This window comes from Myotis nattereri (assembly GCF_964212035.1).
Source record: "Myotis nattereri genome assembly, chromosome: 15".
NCBI lineage: Eukaryota > Metazoa > Chordata > Mammalia > Chiroptera > Vespertilionidae > Myotis > Myotis nattereri.
In genome coordinates this window covers 16,834,330-16,858,954 of record NC_138090.1, presented here as the reverse complement: position 1 = coordinate 16,858,954, position 24,625 = coordinate 16,834,330, and the positions used below count along the sequence as shown (strand labels likewise).

The following is a 24,625-nucleotide window of genomic DNA, read 5'->3' as shown; positions in this document are numbered from 1 at the left end:
AATATTGTAAGCAAGTGACCCATGCTGGGCACAAGCCAGACCTTACCTTTGGCTCCCTGGGTAATGTGGATGCCTGCAGCAGTAAGGAACCCTTTCAGTCTCTGGATTTAAGCCCAGAAAGCACCTGTGAGTTTGCATGGTCACTCCTCTGGCACTCTGCAGCGGCTTCTAGGACCTAATGAAATCAGGGCAAGGAGGACAGTGTGAGAAATGCTCCCCATTGGGCCAATGGCGTGCCTGCGTCTTTATTTTTAATGAGCTGCCGTAAGGTCGCATCTGACTCACGTATCTCTGACTCACGTATCTCCCACAGCTGTCCTGGAACATTGGTTGTGAGTGTTCTGTTATTCGTTTGGCAGCAGAGCCAGTTCAATGTGTCACTCATTCTTGCAGCGTTAACCCTTTCCCAACAGTGCCAAGATCATAAACGTAAGGACTTTGAGCAAAGGGCATTTTGATTCCTTACTGACAAAATTTTACAAAGTGTATTGTAAACATCTGTATGCCATGGAAAAGTAAGTACTCGCTAGCTGGTAACAGGGTTAAGAGAGTTCAGTGTCAGTGCCCACGACTGTCAGGGCTGTTTACTCACGTGTGTTCTGGTGCACTGGATTCCTAACAGACTTGAGAGCTTCTGCAGCAGCATATCCGTCAGTGTAGCTTCTTTCCAAGTCTGTTAGCAGACAAAAGGAGAAAAGCATCAAAGGTAAAAATAACATACATAGTAGGGATACTATTTCCTTTAATGATTTGCTGTTAAAATGGTATGGCTTATACAGGTATTCCCCACTTTACGCCACTTCACTTTTAGGGAAGATGTATGGTAGTACCTATTTTCATGAACCAAAGATATTGGAAGAGAACTTGCTTTTATGAAAAAGGCGAAATGGGAAGTGTTTGCAGTGCACTATTATAGAAATAGTGCACACTGAACTGTTATTTTTTCTGTATATAAGCTGTATATTATGTCAGCTTTTACTATATGTTAGTGCTGTTTTAGGCTTGATGTTTTACTTGGTAGGCTATTTTTGGGGGGACTGGGAAAGCTTAAAAAATTTTCCCATTTAAATTGACGATAATTGCTTTTATACTTTATGCCAGTTTGGCTTTGAAAGTTTTTATAGGAACCTGCTCTACTTTTGGATAGGGGGCAAAACCTGTATATAAGATTACCAAGCCGCAGACTGACTTACCTTAAGGGACTTTCTTTCTTTACCAAAGGACATGAGAACGGCAGAAACAAAAAGGTTAATGATCACAAGTACCATCAAGATGACACTGGTGAGGATCAGAAAGGATCCCAGGACTGTGTCTAAAGCAATAATCTGGAAAGACAATAAAACACTTTTAATTTAAACATGGACAGTTCGATTTCTACTTTAAAAATAAGTTACGTGCTAACATTTGGGATTTATTCACATAAGAAAACACTGGTAGAAACTAAGGAGCAAAGCAAAACCACTTAAAAAGAACACTTTTGAGCAAGAACGACTGACTAAGGCTGTAAGAACAGTTCTCTTCAGGGCTTTCCAAGAAGAAAGCAGGCGATTTGCAAAACTAAAATTATTCAAAGCCCATGTGAGTTCTAACAATTCTAGAAAATACAGGGGTGGGCAAAAGTAGGTTTTATACTTCATGCAGTCATTGATAGTAAACTTCCATGTATTCACAATTGTAAACCTACAAATCAAGTGATGTTGATTTTCCAGTACTGATCAATGTTTTGCCTTGGTATTGGCTCCTTCATTTTTGGCATTGTTTAGAAAAAGACCAACAACTCAGAGGCTGAATGCTTACACTAAATATCATTATGATGCAAATCTATATGTCAAAACATTTCCTAGTACCAGCCTGTCATCCACTTAATTGGGTAATTATATCAAGTTTGGGTAAGATTTTTCCCGCCCTGACTGGCTTGGTTCAGTGGATAGAGCGTCGGCCTGCAGACTGAAGGGTCCTGGGTTCGATTCCAGTTGGGGGCATGTACCTTGGTTGCGGGCACATCCCCAGCACGGGGTGTGCAGGAGGCAGCTGATCAATGTTTCTCTCTCATCGATGTTTCTAGCTCTCTATCCTTCTCCCTTCCTCTCTGTAAAAAATCAATATATTAAAAAAAGGATTTTTCCCAATAAGTATAACATCATTTGCCCTTCACATTATATATGATTTAACAAAAGTTTATTATTCTGATTGTTAGTTCTTTAGTATAGAAAGTGTTCCAGAGCTGAGGACTTCATCCCCTAGTGATTAGGGCTGGGACCACAATAAAATAATCCTCCCCAAACAGTTATTTTAGGGAGATGGCAACTTTCCACTTTAGAAACTATGTTATGTTGTCCATTTTAGTTAGTAACCTTTGAAATCTAGATTATCAGAATGATAAGCCTTGATGAAAATCTTGTCAGTTTCACTAATTTGAATTGCAGTTTTTCCCTTCCCTAATCAAATCTAATATATGCTTGTGCATTGGACCCAAGTTCTTATCTGGGTTTCCTACTTAATTTTTTTATGTGGAATGGAAAGGGGTTCTATTGGTATTTCCTGGAGAGGAATAATAGGCTCTCTGAAATGAGTATTTGTTAACAGATATGTCACAGCTCTTCTGGAATTGTACTGTCCTTTTTTAAAGTCATTTCCATTGTATACTTCCAAGGGCCACTGCAAAGGCAGCAGCAGCCCCGTGTTAATCTGGTCAGGTACAAGAGCACAGCTCACTCCCAGTGTCCTTGGCAGTAAGATTAAGGATACAGGTAGTGAGAGAGAGGGGCCCATGTGGTTAGGAAAGGGCAGATTTCTGAAAATAGCCACCCAAAAGCTTGTATATGTCGGTGGTACCATAAACCAGAATGGCAAAGGCGCTCTCTCCCTTTTCCAGTGTTCATTGGGATAGCAGGGGCTGCATTTTAGACAGCATCCCTTTGTTAGATACAGGATGAGCCAGAAGTAGGCTTACAGTTGTGTGGAAAATATTGTTTCCTGTACTCCTACTTTTGCCCAGCCCTGCATATTCAACCAAACAGTGGTCTGTAGGGAAAACGGGATTTTTTTTTACCTCCTTATAATGAGAGATTCCCATCAGGAGACCGACAAAAGTCACCGCTGAGCTGACAAACGTTCGGTAGTCGGACATGCTCCATCCAAACAGCAGGTTAAACTGAAAGGAGGAAGAAAGACGGGTCGGGGTGGAGAGCAGTGGAGGCCGTTGCAGTTATTTCTGTCTTGAGGTGCTTGATAGCGATGAGGTCAACATAGAACGAATGGAATAAGGAAACTCTGTAGCGGCCATTTCAATTACTATGCCTAAGAAATACATAAAATTCCTTGGTAATTACACAGTATTTTCATATACATTGGACCTTCATTCCTGTGAGCTAAATTTTATCCCCACTTCAGAGATGAGACAAATGTGTGAATTTAAGCCCTGTTCAGTATGGAACTACAACCCAAACCAGCTTTCTTACTCCAGTACTTTTTCTCCAAAACTCAGTGCCAACCTGAACTGATGACTTTCCATAGAGTGATCTTTCCTAAGGGAGGCAAAGTGACTCCAAGACCACAGGCCCCGGGAGACACAGACACGGAATGAGGCTCACAGCCATGGCGTAGCCTGTCAGCAGGATCACAGTGACCAGCAGGAAGCCCGCCACCTCATCCCAGGCTTTGGTGAGTGCTCTTCCGATGACCTGCAGCCGGGGGTTAAGATGCAGCAGCGTCCATAGCTGAACAGTTGCCAGCAGAACCAGGAAGCCCATGAGGTGAATGACAGCCGAGTTCACGGTTACTGCCTCATAGAAGCTGATGAACCTGCAGCAGGAAGGCTGACAGTTAGTTACTCAGTGTGCACTGTGTGCCCTCACCAATGCCTGTGCTGCCAGCTTCTCCAGTTCCCACTGCCCAGCGTAGCAGTTGCGTGAGTCCCGTTAGGTGAGATGTTTGATGTACGAATGCCGCCTTCTAGTGTGGGCTCCTGTATTGGTGCATATGAGAGCAGAAGAAAAGTGTTTGGTTGGGAGTTGTGAAGAAAATTTGAAATTTTGACCTGTAGCTGATTTCTTTACTCCAAGTTTATCCAGGAAACCAAGGCCAGCCGCCTCTATTGCTCTGCCTTGAGTTAAACCTCTCCTGTCAAAAGGAGACAGATGGGTTAACAATGACGTGTGCCATTAGGCTGGTCTGTTTTCTGTCATGCTGTAATCCTGTACTGTCCTCTGCCAGCAGATAACTGATCCTCTAGGTTTACCAGTGCTGAGAGTAGCAAGATTAAACTAGAGGTGAGGGGTGTTCGTAACCAATTAGGAGCTGGTTTATTGTATTTTTTTAGGTTTTGTTATTTGAGAGACGCATTCATATCATAATTTTGTTGCAGCATCTAGACCACCATAGATGTGAGTATGTTGGCATTCAATCACAATTCTTTTATTGTCTAAAAACTAGGCAATGCCACACAACAGGCTGGACCTCAGCTGCCAGCATCATTCAGACTGCACAGACCCACTGTCCCTGCATAGCAGCCCTCTGCAAGGCCTTCCTGGGACAGTGCCTCAGTCTTACACAGATCAGTGGCCCAGGCTGTTGACCATGAAAGGTTAGAAAAGGTTGATCAGGGGCACCAGAATGGGTGAACATGCCTACCCAGAAAGCAGCTGCTTTGGATTTAAGTATGTACTACCTGTTGTGGTTTTACTTAAAAGATGACCATTTGTCTTGTCTTAGGTTTTATTCCTTGGCCAGGGTGCAAAATAATGACCCAGGTAGTAAATAGAAGGACACATCCAGGCCCCTGTGCTGTGAAAGGCAGAAGAACTTGATTAGCAATATAAGCTTCTAGGTAATTGTTTTCTCTGCTGGGGACATTAGTCTGAGGTTTCTGTTTAACGTTGGTATTATACAAAAACACCAAAGCAGTGGAGGAGGAGAGGGAGTTTGAAAGAATCCTGTGTGAATCAGGACACTTTGGACATCGAGGAGGAACGTCTGTTGCTTCTCGGGCCCCCTCTTACCTGTCACGGTCGTAGTGGTATTGTGCCATGTTCTTCTTATGTAGAGAAATAAGCTTGATGTCAAGCATCAAGATGGCAAAGCTGGTAAGGATTATGCTCGTGTTCAGAATGTTTTTCTTCCTCGTTAAGAACCTCCATCTCTGCTGTTTCAGCCGGCGACCCTAAACAGACAGCACCGTCACTGCTGCTTGCCTGAACTGTTAGCTGCGTCTCCCCTAATGAAATGCCACGAACACTGGCAAAGCGCGCTGAGCTGGGGACTTCGATCTGACCCGGGCACAATGTTACAGTCTCAGCTTTGCTCTGTAGTCACTCAGAGCTGCTGCTTACGAAAAGATGGCCTTCTCTAATACAGCTTTCACTGGGTACAGTCGTTTTTCTCATTGCTTAAACTTAATAAAAAAAGTTTCTTAAGTTATCAAGCCTGAAAATAAAGAAAACACTGTGTTTGGCTTGAGATATGTTATCTTTTGAGTACAGCATCTGTATTTTGAGTACTTGCTCTGTTCATCGTGCTTTCAGTCTTGCTGTTGCTTTATAGGGTTAGTAACACTGCACACAAAATAAGCTTTATACAGACCTACTTCTTTAACTCTGGAAAACTGAAAGAGCTACTTTGTGGAAAACTAAGCCTTTAACTGAAGTCAAGTTTCTGGAAAAGACCAACTCAGCTATACTTCAAGCAATAATAGCTCATTGTGTAGCTCCCCAAAGAATACCTGGCAAGCCGGAGAATTTTCAACTCACCTGTATGAAGCCGTAGTAACAGACTAGTAGATAATAGATGACTTGTGAGGCAACAGACCAGGCAAAGTCCTTCCTTGATGTCTGAAGGGAAGTTAAAGTGTCCAGTCTTACAGAGGCGAAGAAAGCACCTGAAAATAACATTGAGTCATGAGTCTTTAGAACTTTCCCTTCAAACTCTGTCTTTGAAATAACCCCAACTGTCATTCTATTTTTGTTTCAAATGTTCTTGAGTTTCTAAGCTCAGTATTTCCTCTAGAGGTGTAATGAATATTAAATGAAATCATGTGCAAAGCTACTGGAGAAATGTGCTTATTGCATTAAAAGTGAGTAGAGGGGAGAGGATTATACTGTTGATCCCACCTAGAGGGCAGTGTCAATGATTGAATAGCTGTTACAGGTGTTACCCTTATGAGTTAGAATGGCCGCAGGGATATACAGACCTACTGTTGGAAGCTGGTGTTTTACAGAGAACTGATCACTGCAATGTAAAATGGGGACAACAGAGTCAAACGTAAGTGTGGTACTTTCGTTTAAAGCTATTTACAATATATTTTCAGAAAGTAGTATGATTAAAATGCTTTGAACAATTTCAAATGTATTTAAAGCATTAATATTATCCCATGAATACTCAGATGTCTGTATGAGGATAGACTTAAAAAGCTTCAGACTCCACCTAGAAAGACAGTGATTTTGTTGCAGTTTTATAAAAGTATGAAAGATCTTGTGAATATAACTTTTCACAAAGCCCCAAAATACTAGAACTAAGATATGCCCTTAGTAGAAAGTGCCATTTTAAGAACAAATTCCTACTTCACATAGTTAGCTCTCAAGACTGGGACTTTCTGCCCTAACCAGTTTGGCTCAGTGGATAGATCATCGGCCTGCAGAATCAAGGGTCCCAGGTTCGATTCCGGTCAAGGGCATATACCTTGGTTGTGGGCACATCCCCAGTGGGGAGTGTGCAGGAGGCAGCTGATTGATGTTTCTCTCTCATCGATGTTTCTAACTCTCTATCCCTCTCCCTTCCTCTCTGAAAAAAATAAAAAATATATATATATTTTAAAAAGAATGCCTTTAAAAAAAAAAAGACTGGGACTTTCCCTCAGGAAGTAAGTATAGGGAAGTGGGGTACTCTGTGTGGGCCTGGGAAGAAGAAATTCCTGACTAGAAGTAAACGCTGGTGGTAAATAGAAGGACACTTGTGGGCAAATTCTGGGGGAGAGAAGAAAGAAAAGGATTAGGACAGACCTGTTAAAGGGAGGGGAAGTCAATGTGCCAGTTTCCCTCTCATCCCTTGACAAAAGCCTCTACAATGACAATGAAGGGATGAAAAGTGACTAAGATAAAGAAGAGGAACAAACTGTTTGGAAGCTGGAAAATGGGCAGATGACACTGACTCAGCAGATTCAAGAAAGCTGAAACCTAAGCAGTAAGAAGCCAGCCCATTCTTACCACAAACCCTAGAAAGGCTGGAAATGAGGGGCAGCAGGTGCCTCTGAAGGTAGAGGGTCAGTTGGAACTGAAAGTGGAATTGATGGCAAGAATGAGCTTAAACAGATTGCAGATTTCCTCCCTGTCACAACCAGATAGCCACCCATCCTGCCTTCCACTACCCCAAGACTAAAGGTTTATTTCCTAGTGACGCTGAACCAGAGAGAAACATGAACTCGGCGTACATCTGCAAGTCTATGGGAAAGGGACTTAAGAGGAAGTTTACATACTGCATGGTGAGATCCTTACTCCCCTCAACTTCTTGAACAGGCTTATCCTCAGGACAGGCGTTGGGAGGGTCCCTCCTGAAAACTGACTGCCCAAGAGAAAAGACAGGTGCCAGCTGACAATCTCTATCCACGCACGGAGTTCCTAATTAGCATTTGTTTGCTTTTTTTTTATTGTCTCAAATATGAAAGAACAGCCAGATACTTAAAACTTTAACATTAAAAACCAGAAATTAAAGCAAATAAAAAATAAAAAGCTCAGAGAAATTAGAGAAAATGAAGCTGATAAAAACAAAATGAACCTACAGTATCCTCAGAGAGTTGAGAGGATATTGATTCCATAAACAGGAGACTATGCAAAAGAAATATGAGCACAATTCTTAGAAATTAGAATATAAAGATGAAAGTTTCAAATGGTTTAGAAATTGAAGTAATCTTTCAGAAATAAGATGGAAAATAGCGAAAACCTAAGAAAATCAGAGGATCAGTTCAGGAGTTCCTACCTCAAAATTCTAGGAATGTCAGGAAGAGAAAATAGAGGGGAAGTTTACAAAGAAATGCAAGTAAAACTTATCAGAGCATAGGGACACATTTTCAGATGAAAGGCCTTACCACGAGGTCGGTCAGATCCTTTCATGACCCTGGGGACAAAGACAATTCTACAAACTTGGGCGCGGGACCATCATATTAACAGTATGAGAAGTTAGAAGGCAATGGACTGTACTTTCCAGAAAACAATTGTATCCAGTCAAATAAGCAACCAAATGTGATGACAAGAATTTTTTTTAACATGTAAGGCTTCAAAAAATGTACTTCCCTTATATCCTTCCAGGAAGTTAGGATGTGCTCCAGCAAAATGGGAAGTAAACCAAGAGAGGAAGACGTGGGATCTAGGAGAAAGGCGGCCCAACTGAGGAGAGAAGTGAGGATAACCCCTGGGGTGGCAGGGAAGGGAGAGTCAGGGTAAGACTCTAGAGCAGGCCTGGAGAATAACCAATCCCACTGTGCCAAAAGGATGGAGGGACCTAGAAAAAGGATCACAAAATGATAGCTTATGTGATATTTTTGAACAGAATGAGATTTACTTCTAGGAAGAGTTTGGTTCATCTCCAATTAATAGAATGCATGCAAAACCAAAAACTATAAACTAGGGAAAACAAACAGTTACGAAAGAAAAGGAATTGTAATACATGGCTAATATTTGAAAAATATCACAATAATGGAAATAATATTAACCATAAGTTATATTGGGAAAATGAGAAAAGAGAGAAGGTATGTATATGTGTGTATATGTTAGGGATATTTGTGGGTATAAGAAAGTTAAATCCTCATAAAAAATACATACTATCTAAAACTGGAAGGTTCATGAAATAGCTAATAATCATTTTAATTTTTAAACTCCAAAAGAACCAGTTAAAAAAGCTGAAAGTTTCTCAAGAGTATAAGAATGAGGTGGGAGAACCAAGATGGCGGCATAGGTTAACGCCGGAGTTTGCTGCTTTGAACAACTACTTCAAAAGTGAAACTAAAAGACTGAACGGACATCACCCAAAACCACTGGAACGCTGGCTGAATGGAAGTCCTACAACTAGGAGAAAAGAGAAACGCATACGGACACTCAGAGGAGGCGCAGCGCTGAAGTCAAATTCTGAGGTGCGGAGTGCGCGGAGCGGGCTGGCGGCGGAGGGCGCGGTTGGCGTTTTCAATCGGGAGGGAGTCACAGACTCTGAGCTCCAGATCTGGGCAAGTCTTTAGGGACCCAGACTCAAACGGGAGAAGCGGGTCTGTCTGGCTTCGGTCAGAGCGAGTGCAGCTTTCTCTCCGAGCTTTGCAGCGGGTGCTGGGACTCAGAGAGGCAGAGCCCCTGGGGACAGGACTGAGAGCCGCCATAACTGCTCTCTCCGGCCCACCCTGTTGATCCTGTGCGACCCGCCCCGCCCAAGCCCTGCACACAGGCATTTGCCGGATAGCCTCAGGCAAAGGCTAGATTAGCACCTCCCTAGAGGACAGAAGTTCTCTCACTGCAGACACAGCTGATTCTCATAGCCACTTGGCCTGGAGGTCAAACCCTCCCTGGAATTAGCTACAACAATCAAGATTTAACTATAAAACCACGAACAAAGACCACTAGGGGGTGCACCAAGGAAGCATAACAAAATGCAGAGACAAAGAAACAGGACAAAATTGTCAATGGAAGATCTAGAGTTCAGAACCACACTTTTAAGGTCTCTCAAGAACTGTTTAGAAGCCGCCGATAAACTTAATGAGATCTACAAGAAAACTAATGAGACCCTCGATGTTATATTGGGGAACCAACTAGAAATTAAGCATACACTGACTGAAATAAAGAATATTATACAGACTCCCGACAGCAGAACAGAGGAGCGCAAGAATCAAGTCAATGATTTGAAATGCGAGGAAGCAAAAAACACCCACCGGAAAAGCAAAATGAAAAAAGAATCCAAAAATGCGAGGATAGTGTAAGGAGCCTCTGGGACAGCTTCAGGCGTACCAACATCAGAATTATAGGGGTGCCAGAAGATGAGAGAGAGCAAGATATTGAAAACCTATTTGAAGAAATAATGACAGAAAACTTCCCTCACCTGGTGAAAGAAATGGACTTACAGGTCCAAGAAGCGCGGAGAACCCCAAACAAAAGGAATCCAAAGAGGACCACACCAAGACACATCATAATTAAAATGCCAAGAGCAAAAGATAAAGAGAGAATCTTAAAAACAGCAAGAGAAAGAAACTCAGTTACCTACAAGGGAATACCCATACGACTGTCAGCGGATTTCTCAACAGAAACTTTGCAGGCCAGAAGGGAGTGGCAAGAAATATTCAAAGTGATGAATACCAAGAACCTACAACCAAGATTACTTTATCCAGCAAAGCTATCATTCAGAATTGAAGGTCAGATAAAGAGCTTCACAGATAAGGAAAAGCTAAAGGAGTTCATCACCACCAAACCAGGATTATATGAAATGCTGAAAGGTATCCTTTAAGAAGAGGAAGAGGAAGAAAAAGGTAAAGATACAAATTATGAACAACAAATATGCATCTATCAACAAGTGAATCTAAGAATCAAGTGAATAAATAATCCGATGAACAGAATGAACTGGTGATTATAATAGAATCAGGGACATAGAAAGGGAATGGACTGACTATTCTTGGGGGGGAAAGGGGTGTGGGAGATGCGGGAAGAGACTGGACAAAAATCGTGCACCTATGGATGAGGACAGTGGGTGGGGAGTGAGGGCGGATGGTGGGGCGGGAACTGGGAGGAGGGGAGTTATGGGGGGAAAAAAGAGGAACAAATGTAATAATCTGAACAATAAAGATTTAATTAAAAAAATTTAAAAAAAAAGAAAAAAAAAGAATGAGGTGGGGTATGAGGACTGCTAGGTTTTGCCTTAACTATTTGACTTTTAAAATTATATTATGTGTAATAACTTTAATTAAAATAGTGTCTTTTAATGATGTAAGAAATCGGGACTTCTGAGATACCCAGGTCAGAGGGAGGAGAGAAGAGGCCTTCGTACCCACATTGTTGGATTCCAGAATCAGGGTCACTACACAGAACAGGTTCACGTTAGCATTGAAGACCACAAATTCCACAAAGAGGCTTTTGGTGCGACGGTCTAGCCAGCGGCTCTGTTCAAGATGCTGCAGAACTCTGGGAAGACAGGGGACAGGCCTGCTACTTGCTCCACTCAACCTTGTAAAGGAGCTAAATGCCCTAGCATTTCCAATATTACTCAGACCAGATGAGAAGCTACATTCCCTGACCTAGATGACCTGTGCAGTATTTTATAATTACCAATGCCCAAACTTTCACTAGTGATTACGTGACTATAAAAGACTATAGTAAGGATAAAGTTTTCACAATAGTAGTCACACCAAGGGTAAACGTTCAAAAGAATATATTTGGCATTTGAAGTGTGAGGTAGAATTTTATATGCTCTGTCAACTACTTCTATTTGAAGTGTTAAATGCTACTCTTTACTAATATATATTCAGTTTTGAGAGGTGTAGGGTTGGAATGCCATTTGATTTGCATTGTTTTTAATGTTTTGCTATACATTTAAATGAATAATTTAACTTAGACATTTTCATACATAATGACAAAGACTCTCAGGATTCATATAAACACTAATCTAGATCTCTCTGAGTTTATTTTGGGCATTTGAATTTTGGATTATTTGTGGTTCTTAAGAAGGGTAGTGTTCTCTCTCATGTTTGAAGAGTATAGTTTGCCCAAGCTAGACTTACCGAGTTCAGCTGCAGCTAGGATTGAATCTGTTGTTTTTCCAGATGAGAAAAAGAATGAGATTTGGCAAACCGGCATGCTAAAACATAACCCTGTAGTTTGAGATTGAACAAGGAATTTTCAAACTAAAAGATACATTTCCTTAAAAGCCTGAAATAAAGGTGTCTACAAGTGTCATTATAGTTGCTGTCAAACTACTCAAATGGGTCCTAATTCCTACTTGTCCTAAGAATGGACCGAAGCAAACACCTTGGTCCTCTTGTTTAGGGCTCAGGCTCGCTCACCTGGTTGCAGAACTAGAGTTCCTCCCAAGTCTGACAGCGTATCCTCCCGAGTAAGTGGCAAACTCCCCTGGGACGGGGTAGCCACCCAGTGCCTCCTCATTCTGATAATGCCAAATGCTGTCTGATTCTGTGTTGTTTGCTTCAGGGGGGCTCCAGTTAACCCCGTAGTTCTCTGTATCCTCCAGATCTTGATGAGATAGCTTCAGAATGCGAATCTGACGAAGCAGAACATTGCCCAAAAGAAAGGAGTTCCCATCGGTAATAAATCCTAGTGAGAGAGTACAGGAAGCCATTGTAAAAATTGCCTCGTTATGTTCTTAACAAAAACTGCAGTTTCACCACTGTTTTTAAAAACATTTTTGGAGTTTCCAGTTAATGCAACCAGATGTAATGAACTAGATAATGTATAGGTAATGGTCTATCAGTGGTCGGCAAACTCAGTCAAGAGAGCCAAATAACAACAGTACAACGATTGAACTTTCTTTTGAGAGCCAGATTTTTTAAACTTAAACTATATAGGTAGGTACACTGTTATTAACTTAATTAGGGTACTCCTAAGGCTTAGGAAGAGCCACACTCAAGGGGCCAAAGAGCCGCATGTTGCTCGCGAGCCGCAGTTTGCCAACCACTGGTCTAGGTAGATCCTGACAACTGAGGGAGATAGTGGAATATGAGGTCCCTTGTGTCTCTCAGTAATAATCTGGCAGGTCCCTGCAGACAGAAGTGCCTTTGTGGGCATTTTGAGATTTAGTGGGTGACTGTGAAACTCCATGAAGTCCAAGACAAACAAGGTCCGTTTTGAGAAGGCAGGTCCCCCCAAGGTTAACTCACCAATTGTGGACCTGGCTCCAGATCTAGAAACAGCTCTGTCCTGTGGGCGTTGCTACAGTGCCATTTGACCTTGATCCTGCCACCAGCACCACATGCCAAGGGACTCAGGAGGGGTCATTCCTGTCTGTGCCTCAGATAATGGGCCTGCAGAAGGCAGTCCTGATTGTGGACCATAACGTGGCTGAGACCCAGCTGCAGCCCCTCAGCTGTGGTCCAGAAGCCCCCGGAGGCAAGCTTTCCAAACAGTCTGACTAAGGATCTTGAAACCGCCCTATAACTTACCACACCAAAACAAACCAAACACACAATGTTGTGAGATGGCTATGTTAATTAGCTTGATTGTGGTAATCATTTCACAATGTGGTTGTATACCAAAATATGTTACGCCTTAAATACATGCAATTTTTGTCGGTTATACCTCAATAAAGCTGGGGCAGTGGAAACGAATCTAAAAACTATTACAGCAAGGCAATTCAGCAAGGTGGCTGGGTACTAAATATCCTTCATATATCCAAATAATATTTACTTAGATATTATAGAGAAATAAAACATCTCATTTACAATAGTAACACAAAAGGTAAGCCTAACAAGAGATGTGCAAAAATTTTATGATGAGCAATTGTGAATGTTACTGTGGATGAGATGAGAATAGAAAAGCATACCATCTTTCCATATAGGAAGAGAACATTATAAAGATAATAATTCCCCAATTTAAGTTTAGTTTGTATCCACATAAATATATAAATCTGTATCTACAACTAAACAAGCTCTTAGTACATAAAAGGTTTCTATTTATCAAAACAGGCAAACAAAATCAAGCAACCCAATGAAAGACGGGCAAGATTTTGGAATGGCATTCATTCAATCATTCATTCATTCTTTCAGTCAATCTGTATTAAATGCTCACATATACCAGATCCTGTTCTAGGTGCTAGGAACAGAGCAGTGGATAAGAGAGTCCCTGTCCACAGAGAGCTCACATGTGAGGAGGGGGAGAGGCAATAACCGGACAATATTCTGGTAACGGCTGCTATGAAGAAAAATTTAGGATGAAGGGATAGAGTGTTTTGTGGGGAGGGAGCAGTGCTGTTCACTCGGGAAGGGTGATTAGGGAAAGCCACTTTGGTGGCTCATGTAGAGTGAGTGAGGGTTAGGGCTGGAGATGAAATAACGGACGTATTTTAGGGGCAGACTGGGCAGGCCCCTGTAAGCTTTGGAAAGGGTTTGGGATTTTAAATGTGATGGGACTCGGGGGGGGGGGGGGGGGAGGCGGGGAGGGAAGGAGACATATGTAATACTCTTTGTAATACTTTAAGCAATTAAATAAATAAATAAATAAATAAATAAATAAATAAATAAATGTGATGGGACTCCATTGGGAGGTTTTAAACAAGGGAGTAACACAGATGTCTGTGTTTTTTTAATCTATACTTGAAATCACCTGATGGGCCAGGCATCAGTCAGGCCATACCTGAAATCATGTGAAGTCCCAGCATCGCCTCCATCCTGCAGATTTATGTTTTAAAGAAATAACATCGGGGAAGATGGAATGAAGAAGGGCAAGGGCAGAGGCAAGTTTTGCCCCTTGGAGGTGAAACACGGTTTCTTAGTTTAGTTTCAACTTTTATTTTCTGGCCAGTGCAGTTGCAAAGTCTTCCCTATATCTCAGAGCGGCCTGTGCTGGAAAACACCCCTTTCACTGGGCTGTAGGAGATGGGGCCCCACTCATATCTTATACGGTGCTCATGGGAGTGTTAATTGTTACAATAACTAAGGAGAACAATTTGGCAATTATCTTTCTAAATTAAAAATGTATAGACATTTTTAGCAAATCTTTTCAAGGTATTTAGCTTACATATATTTGTACATGTGTAACATTACATATGTACAATGAGAGTAATGGTAATGTTAAAAGATTGGAAACAACTTAAATGTCTATCAATAGGGAGCTGTTATATCAATCAGGGTACATCATGCAGTGGCATTCTATGTAGAAACTGAATAAAACATAACAGGGTCGGCTTTACATATACTGATGGAACAATTTCCAGGTAAACTGTCAAGGGAAAAAAAGCAAAGTGTGCATGACAATGTTTCTAGTGTGTTACCATTTATGATCAGATATATTTGCAAATGCATAGATTACCTCTGAAAGAATATATAATAAATTGGGAATGTAGTTGCCTCTTGGAAAGAGAAAAGGGGATTATGGAACAAAGGAAGAGTTGTATAATATACACTGTTGTACACTGAATTTTCTCCATGTTCATGTTTTAATTATTAAGTATTTTTTTTAAGTATAGGGGGAGGGATAGAGAGATTGAAACATCAATCAACTACCGCCTGCATGCCCCCCCACCAGATCGAGCCCACAACAGGAATCGAATTGTGACCTCCTGGTTCATAGTTCAATGCTCAACTACTGAGCCACACTGGCCAGCCTTAACAAGTATATTAACATGACAGAAAAAAATCATGTTAGAGAATTTGGCAGGAATAGGTTTGCCGGGAACAGGTGGAAAGTTAAAGGACTGGGACTTCTGCAGAAGATGAAGGAAGGAAGTGACAACCTTCAAATATGGTTTCACTTTGTATTTCCTAAATGAAAAATACATAAAATTATGATAAAATTTTGATCAGTTTTCCATCAGAAGAAAAAAGAAAAAGCAAGCTTAAATTACAGCAAGAGAAATGTGAATTAAATCCTGCAAAGGAAAAGACCCTCCCCTGTATGTGACTGAACGCTGGGGCATGCTGTTTAGGAAGGGTAAGTGTTTACAGGATATCGATTATCTGCCATGAACGGCTTGGGCTTCAATGTTCCTGAAAACAACTGGACTAAGAGGACTGGGTTACGTCAATTCTGAAAGTAAAGATTTACGAACTGAAGAGATAACCCATGTTAGGGCCGATTTTTACTGTGCTTCACCCATGTCTACCTAGTTCCGTTTCTTTATCACCATCTACAGATTGCTGCTGCAATCTGGTGATTCCAGGTACTTCATGTACACTTTGGTTCTAGATTAGCCCGAGCTTCTATTTCACCAGTTAACAATAGCTAGCACTTATGCAGTGAATACCATGTGCTGATACACTAAACACCTAGATATACTAAGCTTTTGTTTTGTTTTGTTAATCCTCACCCGAGGATTTCCATTGATTTTCAGGGAGAGTGGAAGAGAGAAACTCATCAATCGGTCGCCTCCTGCATGAGCCACGACCAGGGCCCGGGCTGGGGAGGAGTCTGCAACCAAGGTACGTGCCCTTGACCAGAACTGAACCCGGGACCCTTTGGTCCGCAGGCCGGCGCTCTATCCACTGAGCCAAACCAGGACACTGTACTGCAGAACCAAGCAGTCCAAGAAGAGAACCGGACCTATCCTAACGGCAGCAGCTTCGTCACCTGCAGCCCAGTTTCCTCTTTAGTCAGCATTTTATTCAGCACAGGGCTACCGACTGCACATTGAATGTGCCCCGAACCTAGAACTGTCGCCACCTAAAACTGAACTAGAAAGAATCAACTTGCAACAAGTAGGAGTAAAAATCTCTTCTAAAGGCACCTCGTACCTCTTTAAGAAAAGACTGAATATTTGCCGAGATGAACATGTCTTCTCGATTTTTTCAGGTGTTCTAAATTCCAACAGGAAGCCACCAATCCCGAGCTAAATGAATGCAACAATTTCCAGAATACAGCTTACTGAACATGATATAAAGTAATATGACAAAGTGTTGGTAACTGGTGAAAAATACTGAACAAGCAGCATTCTTTAGGGAAGACATTGTTTAGCATTTCTGCAACACTGTCCAGGGCAAAGCCTACCAACTGCTCTTGATGGTGAGTTTCTTTAAAGATACAGACCATATTATATCCATCTTTCTATCATTAGCTCCTAGGAAGTTCCCAGCATACTAGGTGCTCAATATATATTTGTGCAACTGAACTGGATAACTAAACAAGAAAAGTTACAAACACATCACAGACTTGGAAAGATTGCACACAGGGCAATGTATCCAATAGATCTTTCTGGTTACCATTTCCCTGGTTCTGTGCTTACTGAACAACCTTCTCAGCCACATGTGGTTCTCTCTGCAAGGAGGCAACCAGTCTCAGGGACTACTCCCGTTACTTTTTTAAAATATATTTTTATTGATTTCAGAGAGGAAGGGAGAGGGAGAGAGCGATAGAAACATCAATGATGAGAGAGAATCATTGATCGGCTGCCTCCTGCATGCTCCCTACTGGGGATTGAGCCCACAACCCAGGCATGTGCCCTTGACCGGAATCAAACCTGGACCCTTCAGTCCGAGGGCCAACGCTCCATCCACTGAGCCAAACCCGCTGGGACCCTCCCGTTACTTTTTATGCTATAAGGCAGGGGTGGGGAACGTCCAGCCAGCGGGCCACATCAGGCCCTCGAAATCATTTGTCTGGCGCTGCCAAGGCATTAGGAGTGAGTTAATATTTAACCAAACAGCAGGCTAATTTTTAAGGTGATAATTTTGTATGGCCTGCGAATGTTGTAAATATCCCAATGGCCCTGGGCAGAAAGGAGGTTCCCCACCCCTACTATGAGTGAATAAATCCTCACTTTTTTTTTTTTAACTTTTAAAAAATATATATTTTATTGATTTTTTACAGAGAGGAAGGGAGAGAGATAGAGAGTTAGAAACATCGATCAGCTGCCTCCTGCACATCTCCTACTGGGGATGTGCCCGCAACCAAGGTACATGCCCTTGACCGGAATTGAACCTGGGACCTTTCAGTCCACAGGCTGACGCTCTATCCACTGAGCCAAACCGGTTTTGGTTAAATCCTCACTCTTATCAGCCTCTTGTGAGACTCACCAGTGGGGATCCACCCCAGGGGCCTGATGACCCTTGACTGGAGAAACATAAACCTGAACCTGCTCAGATGAGGTCCAGGGAGTGGAATCCTTGGGGTGCCGCGCCTTCCCCCTCATGGGTGCAGCCATGTGGAAAAGGCAGCTGACCTTCCCCCCGTGTCCAGCACGTCATGGTGGGGTGTCTGGGAAAGTAACTGAACCCCACAGTTGCCTGGCTGGGCCCAGGACTGTGTCCTCACCTCTGTGACCCCCGTACAGGTTGGGAAGGAGGGTGTGCCTGGCCCAGGGGTAGAAGTGCTGCAGGAGGCTGATCTCCGAGAAGCCGTGAGAAAAGCTCTTCCTGAGAGCCCGGTGGAGGTGGACGCGGCTGGGGTTCTGCGAGGAGTGGACCGCAGTCATCAACAGGACCAGGAAGAGGATTTGTGCTGTTGCAGAGAACACAGCCATCACTGAGCCTTTAATCACTGAGCCTTTAGCTTAGACAGCCTCTACAGCTTTTTCTTCATGTTTTCTAAGTCTACAATACTCTTCCACAGACCAAAAACAGTCAAAAATTGACAACTTCACATGGTTTAACCTAATAATTGTAAACATAAGCAAAAACATTTGGCTGTTACTGATAATATATATCTATATATCCCTTCCAAGAATCATTCTGCCACTAATTAGAAATTTTACTTAAGATACATAAAATCCCACACACAATTTTTGTATTTTAGTTCTTAAAACTAAAGCCTTCCCCCCCCCCCCCCCCCCCCCGTGTTCACAAGAAGGGAAGGCACAGTGGAAACAATCTCTCTCCTTGGGGTCAGGGAACCAGTACTCTCCACGCCAGGTGTGTAACAGCTCCAGGCACGGACAGGATACCCATTTTTCAGAGCACATCCGTGCTCCCTCCACCCTGTGAAGGAGGTGGATCCAGTTTTGTTCTTACATCCCGTAGGCAGAGAAAGTGACTTACGCAAGCACACAGTGAGATCTCCAGACTTCAGGAGTCCCCGTTTACCCACCACCTTGTTTACCGGAGCCCAGAAATGAACGCCTTAAAATGCCCTTCCCCTCCCGTAGTTCCCATTTATCCCCGCCCCTGTCCTCGCTGGGCACTGCGCTGCGCATCGACATGCCCCATCTCCATACCCAAAATCTCCCCCGTCAGCTTGAAGAGCTGCTTCTCTTTCAAGGTTCTTTCTGGGCGCGTAACTGGACTGTTCATAGCTGGCGCTACATAGACGGGGTTCCTCTTATCTCTTGAACCAGGCAATGATGGAGGACATTTTGCTGTCAGAAAGTCAAATATAGGCCAAGAAATGTTATGTTTTGTTAAGCAATTATTCGTAGGTGTTAGTTGAGCATCTATTACTAGTACCTCCTGTTAAATGTTGAAGAAACAAAGAAAACCCCTAAGGAGATGCTCCCGCTATCACGATGGACTTCTTAGCCTAGAAGATCAGTTTCCAGCCTGAGGTTAAGTCTGCTCAGTTGCTATAAAAGTTTCTAACTTGCTTACTCCATTTCTGTGCTTATCTTGGGCTAGAAACAAACAGTTCTAGGCCGTGGGGCACATGCTGGGAGCACGCCCCAGGGGTGCTTCTCTGACTTTAACATTCACAGTTTTGTTAAGTGCAGGCTCTGGGGTGAAGCCTGAGATTCTGCATCGCCGGCCATTCCAGGACACGCGGCCAACGTTCCTAGTGATAATGTTCACCACCACAGAGCTAATCCCATTTTACAGTCTATTTGAAGCAGCGCTAGTGCTGCCCTCATCCTCACCGGCTGAGGAAGTCTAACAGACGACTGAAGGCAGGACTTCACTTCCCGTTTCACACACTGTGGGGTCACTTCCACTCCTCGTTGCACTAATCCATATGTAAAACCTATAGGCTCTCTACTTTTTATATATTTTTATTGATTTCAGAGAGGGAGAGAGAGATAGAAACATCAATGATGAGAGAGATCATTGGTCAGCTACCTCCTGCACGCCCCCTACGGGGGATGGAGCCTGCAACCCAGACATGTGCCCTGACCAGGAATTGAACCGTGACCTCCTGGTTCATAGGTTGATGCTCAACCACTGAGCCACACCAGCTGGGCTTCTTACATTCCTACTAGCTTAGTACTGAATTCAGCCTCTGCCTACTTCTTAATCTAATACTTTTCTATGACTCGCATGCACAGTCATAGCACTTACAGTAAAAAGGCCTCTCTATGGTCTCTATGACCAAAAAGTACACGGAGAAGTCCCATTGCTGGCTCTGTAGTTCTTGCAACTGTATTACCTACACTAGGGTGCTATAATGCTCTGAGCCCAGTATTTTAAAAATATTTTTTATTGATTTTTTTTACAGAGAGGAAGGGAGAGGGATAGAGAGTTAGAAACATCAATGATAGAGAAACATCAATCAGCTGCCTCCTGCACACCCCCTACTGGGGATGTGCCCACAACCAAGGTACATGCCCTTGACCAGAATCGAACCTGGGACCCTTGAGTCCGCAGGCAGACACTCTACCCACTGAGCCAAACTGGTTAGGGCAACATTGACTTTATAATCACTCAAAGTGCATGTACATTTTTGGGGGACACCCTGTATTTACACCAGTAGCCACTACTCCTGAGCTCGATCACAGAATTCTCAGCATGATATACACTCTCAGATCCTATGATTAGCCAATTTCTTAAATACCTCCTTATACGTCTCATACTATTAATCTTATGCCCCACTAACAATCCTTTTCAACTAGTCATCAGATGAGAAGGAGGGGAATGACATCATTCCTACTAACCAATCAGATGATGGTCGAACAGACGCAAACACTGCAGTCGTATGTAACTGCATCGGAGACATCGATTTACTGTGTTGATGGCGTGATTCTTGTTTAATTTTGACTCTAAAGATCTTCAACCGATCTTTTTACTCAACTTTAACAATACTACTTTCCCACTGGCTGGGCTCCTGCTAGCTGCAACAGGAAAATCCACTCAATTCGGACGTCACCCACGACTGCCTTCCACTGTAGAAGGTCCCGCACCGTCAGCCCTGCTCCATCCACCCAAGTACAGCAGTCACAGCAGGCATCTTCCTAGTTCCTCGATTCAGCATTAACAGAAAACTGAGCTCATCCGAACCAGATCATGCCCAGGAGCCATTACCACACGATCACAGCAAGCTGCGCTCACCCACAACGGAACTGAAATCATTGTCGCCTTTTCTACCTCAAGCCAATTCGGCCTAAGAATAGTGACCATCGGCATTAACCACTTCGGCACACACGCATTCTTAGTTCTGGGAGCGTTATTAATCATACCCTGAAGACAAAGTTGGCAGCCTATGTATCACGCCACCCTTCCTTCCCCTGCACTGCACTCATTATGAAAGCCTCGCACTTATGTGAAGGCCTTTCCTCACAGGATTCTTCTCCAAAGTCCTCGTCGCCCAAACCTAACACGCATGCCGCAGGGAGGCAGCGAGTGCAGGCTGTCAGGTGGGAGCTGAAGAGCCATCCTGCGCCTCACAGCCCAGGTGGGCAGGAGGCTACGCCTGAGCCCTGCTGACTCCCCTCGTGCCACTTCCTTAGCAGCCTCTGCAGTCTTCAGGCTTCTCTGTCCTAGCACAACCACGCTCTCCTCCTGTAACTTTAACAGTGGTTCTCAACCTTTTGGCCCTTTAAATACAGTTCCTCATGTTGTGACCCAACCATAAAATTATTTTCGTTGCTACTTCATAACTGGCATGTTGCTACTGTTATGAACCATAATGTAAATATCTGATATGCAGGATGGTCTTAGGCGACCCCTGTGAAAGGGTCGTTCGACCGCCAAAGGGGTCGCGACCCACAGGTTGAGAACCGCTGCCTTAATACAAATAAGCCTCCCAACACGTTCTATTAAATGTGTCTTCATGAGAAGCATCTTGGCTGCTTTCTTTTTTTTTTAAATATATTTTATTGAGTTTTTACAGAGAGGAAAGGAGAGAGATAGAGAGTTAGAAACATCGATGAGAGAGAAACATCGACCAGCTGCCTCCTGCACACTCCCCACTGGGGATGTGCTCGCAACCAAGGTACATGCCCCTGACCGGAATCGAACCTGGGACCCTTCAGTCCGCAGGCCGACGCTCTATCCACTGAGCCAAACCAAGTTAGGGCTCTTTTTTTTTTTTTTAATATATTTTATTGATCTTTTACAGAGAGGAAGGGAGAGGGTTAGAGAGTTAGAAACATTGATGAGAGAGAAACATCGATCAGCTGCCTCCTGCACACCCCCTACTGGGGATGTGCCCGCAACCAAGGTACATGCCCTTGGCTGGAATCGAACCTGGGAGCCTTCAGTCCGCAGGCCGATGCACTATCCACTGAGCCAAACCGTTTAGGGCTTGGCTGCTTTCTTTATTTCCAACAGTTTTACCCCAACAACGATTCCACAGATAACTACATCTTATTTGAAACTAACAGCCCTCGGTCACTGCACTAGGTTTTGTTCTTGTACTTGAACTCAACTTTATGACACAGCATCTAAAATTTAATTATCCTCCAAACCTATTCAAATTCTCTAACCTTCTTGGGTAGTTTCCAACCATCAGCTACCACCTCTCACCATTAAGGAACGTTATCAGCAAAATGAACCAAGAGTCAGCACCACTACTGCTCAACCTAATCTGATTAGAAAATGTTTTACCAAAACTGATCTCCCAGTTCCAAATAAAAGCTCCACTACCATCCAACCAAAAAGGACTAGTCAAATTGTGCTTCTCCTTTTTCTGATTACACTGACACTAAGCCACATTATGGTTTCCACACGTAATTTCTATAATAAGGACTCCAGTAAGCAAGGATCGACCAGTAACCTTTCCTTTGACTACAAGCCAACTATATAACCTTAGAAAGCCGTAGTACCCACCGCTTCTCTGAAAGACCCCGCATCCCCAGTGTCATGAATAGCCCAGCCCCCTGGCCCATTAATCTTAAATACAACCTCCACCTCCTCCTTTTTAGTTCACATCAAATTAATATAACTTCTCTAATTAAACCAGAGGCAAATGCTCCCAGGACAGTTTTATTAGAGACTCACACTTTGGGATGTTGTTCAGCAGCCACAGCTGGTGTATAAGCAAAGACTCCCAACATTTCCCACAAATCAACTGAAAATACTCCAAGCCTAAAGAAGACCCAACAAATTCATCACAGTCCCACAACCGCCCCTCCACTCCCAATCGGCTCAAGTCCTCCATAAACTGGTGAGTGTTTTGAAGAAAATCCCACAAAACTAATCACAAAAACCACTTAAAATACATTATGTCAATCATTATTCTTTTTTTAAAAAATATTTTATTGATTTTTTACAGAGAGGAAGGGAGAGGGATAGAGTTAGAAACATCGATCAGCTGCCTCCTGCACACCCCCCACTGGGGACATGCCCGCAACCAAGGCACATGCCCCTGACCGGAATCAAACATGGGACCCTTGAGTCCGCAGGCCGACACTCTATCCACTGAGCCAAACCGGTTAGGGCCAGTCATTATTCTTACATGGAATCTATCCAGGACCAATGACATGAAAAATCATCACTGTATTTGAACTATAAAACAGTAATGACCAATATCCAAAAATTTTACCCACTAATTAAAATGATCAACAACTCACTCATTGATGAAACTCCACATCCCTTCCAGGAATCTGCCTGCCCAGCAAATCCTCACAGGGCTTCTGGCTCTATACCTCACGTCAGACAATCCCTGCTTTCTCTTTCGCAATAGCATCTGCCAGGATGTAAACTATGGCTGAATTACCCAATATCTACATACCAACGGAGCATTCATTTTAAAAAGTTTGATTTTAGAGAGGAAGGGAGAGAACCATCGATCGGTTGCTTCCTACTCTGACTGGGGTTCAAACCTGCAACCTGGGTATGTGCCCTGATGGGGAATCGAACCCACGACCCTTGTGGTGCATGGGACGATGCTCAACCAACTGAGCCACACTGGCCAGGGCTCATTCATATTTTTACTGCTTATTTCTACACATGGGACAAGCTCTATATTACAAATCTTATGTACTCACAGAGACCTGGAATATCAGAATCATTTTACTCTTTACTGTAACAGCAACAATAGTTATGGGTTATGTACTACCATGAGAGCAAGTATCTTTTTGAGGGGCAACCATCATTACAAATCTCAGCAATGCCAGACATTCGAACCAGCCTGGTTGAGGGAATCTGAGGAGGATTCTCGGCGGATAAAGCCGCCCTCACCCGATTCTTTGCCTTCCACTTCATCCTACCATTTACTCTTATCTCAGCTCTAGTAATTGAACATCTATTCCTTCATGAAACAGGATCCAATAACCCAACAGGAATCCCATCTGACAGACAGAATTCCTTTCCACCCCTGCTACACCATCAAAGATCCCCAGCCTGTTGCTCTGAATTTTAACATTAACATTAGGTCTCTTTTCACCCGACCTTCCAGGAGACCAGATAACTACACCCCAGCCAACCCTCAAACCCTCCCCCACAGCAAGCCAGTGTGGCAGTTCCTACCTGCCTATGTGATCCTACCATCCATTCCAACAAACCAGGACACAGTCTAGCCCAGCCGTGGGCAAACTACGGCCCGCGGGCCGGATCCGGCCCGTTTGAAATGAATAAAACTAAAAGGAAAAAAGACTGTACCCTTTTATGTAATGATGTTTACTTTGAATTTATATTAGTTCACACAAACACTCCATCCATGCTTTTGTTCCGGCCCTCCGGTCCAGTTTAAGAACCCATTGTGGCCCTCGAGTCAAAAAGTTTGCCCACCCCTGGGCTAGCCCCAATCCTCTCGGTTCAATGCCACTACTATCTCAATACTCCATACCTCAAAACAACTAAGCACAGCACTCCTAGCCCTCAGCCAGTGCCTACCCGGCCACCAGCAGCAGACCTATTAACACT

The 24,625-nt window shown here is 43.2% G+C and overlaps 1 protein-coding gene across 1 annotated transcript in view; it reads right to left on the bottom strand.

The window, feature by feature from the left end:
• Positions 1–24,625, bottom strand: part of PKD1L3 (polycystin 1 like 3, transient receptor potential channel interacting) — a gene marked incomplete at its 5' end in the record, with an annotated part of 68,039 nt that overhangs the window by 2,212 nt on the left and 41,202 nt on the right. The window contains 11 exons of the mRNA XM_081108059.1: positions 47–175; positions 593–673; positions 1,194–1,325; positions 3,053–3,154; positions 3,594–3,804; positions 5,001–5,161; positions 5,748–5,875; positions 11,008–11,141; positions 12,020–12,287; positions 17,934–18,119; positions 18,832–18,972. Coding sequence (XP_080964185.1) covers positions 95–175; positions 593–673; positions 1,194–1,325; positions 3,053–3,154; positions 3,594–3,804; positions 5,001–5,161; positions 5,748–5,875; positions 11,008–11,141; positions 12,020–12,287; positions 17,934–18,119; positions 18,832–18,972 — 1,625 coding nt within the window. The 3' untranslated portion in view covers positions 47–94. The remainder of the gene's footprint in view (positions 1–46; positions 176–592; positions 674–1,193; positions 1,326–3,052; positions 3,155–3,593; positions 3,805–5,000; positions 5,162–5,747; positions 5,876–11,007; positions 11,142–12,019; positions 12,288–17,933; positions 18,120–18,831; positions 18,973–24,625) is intronic.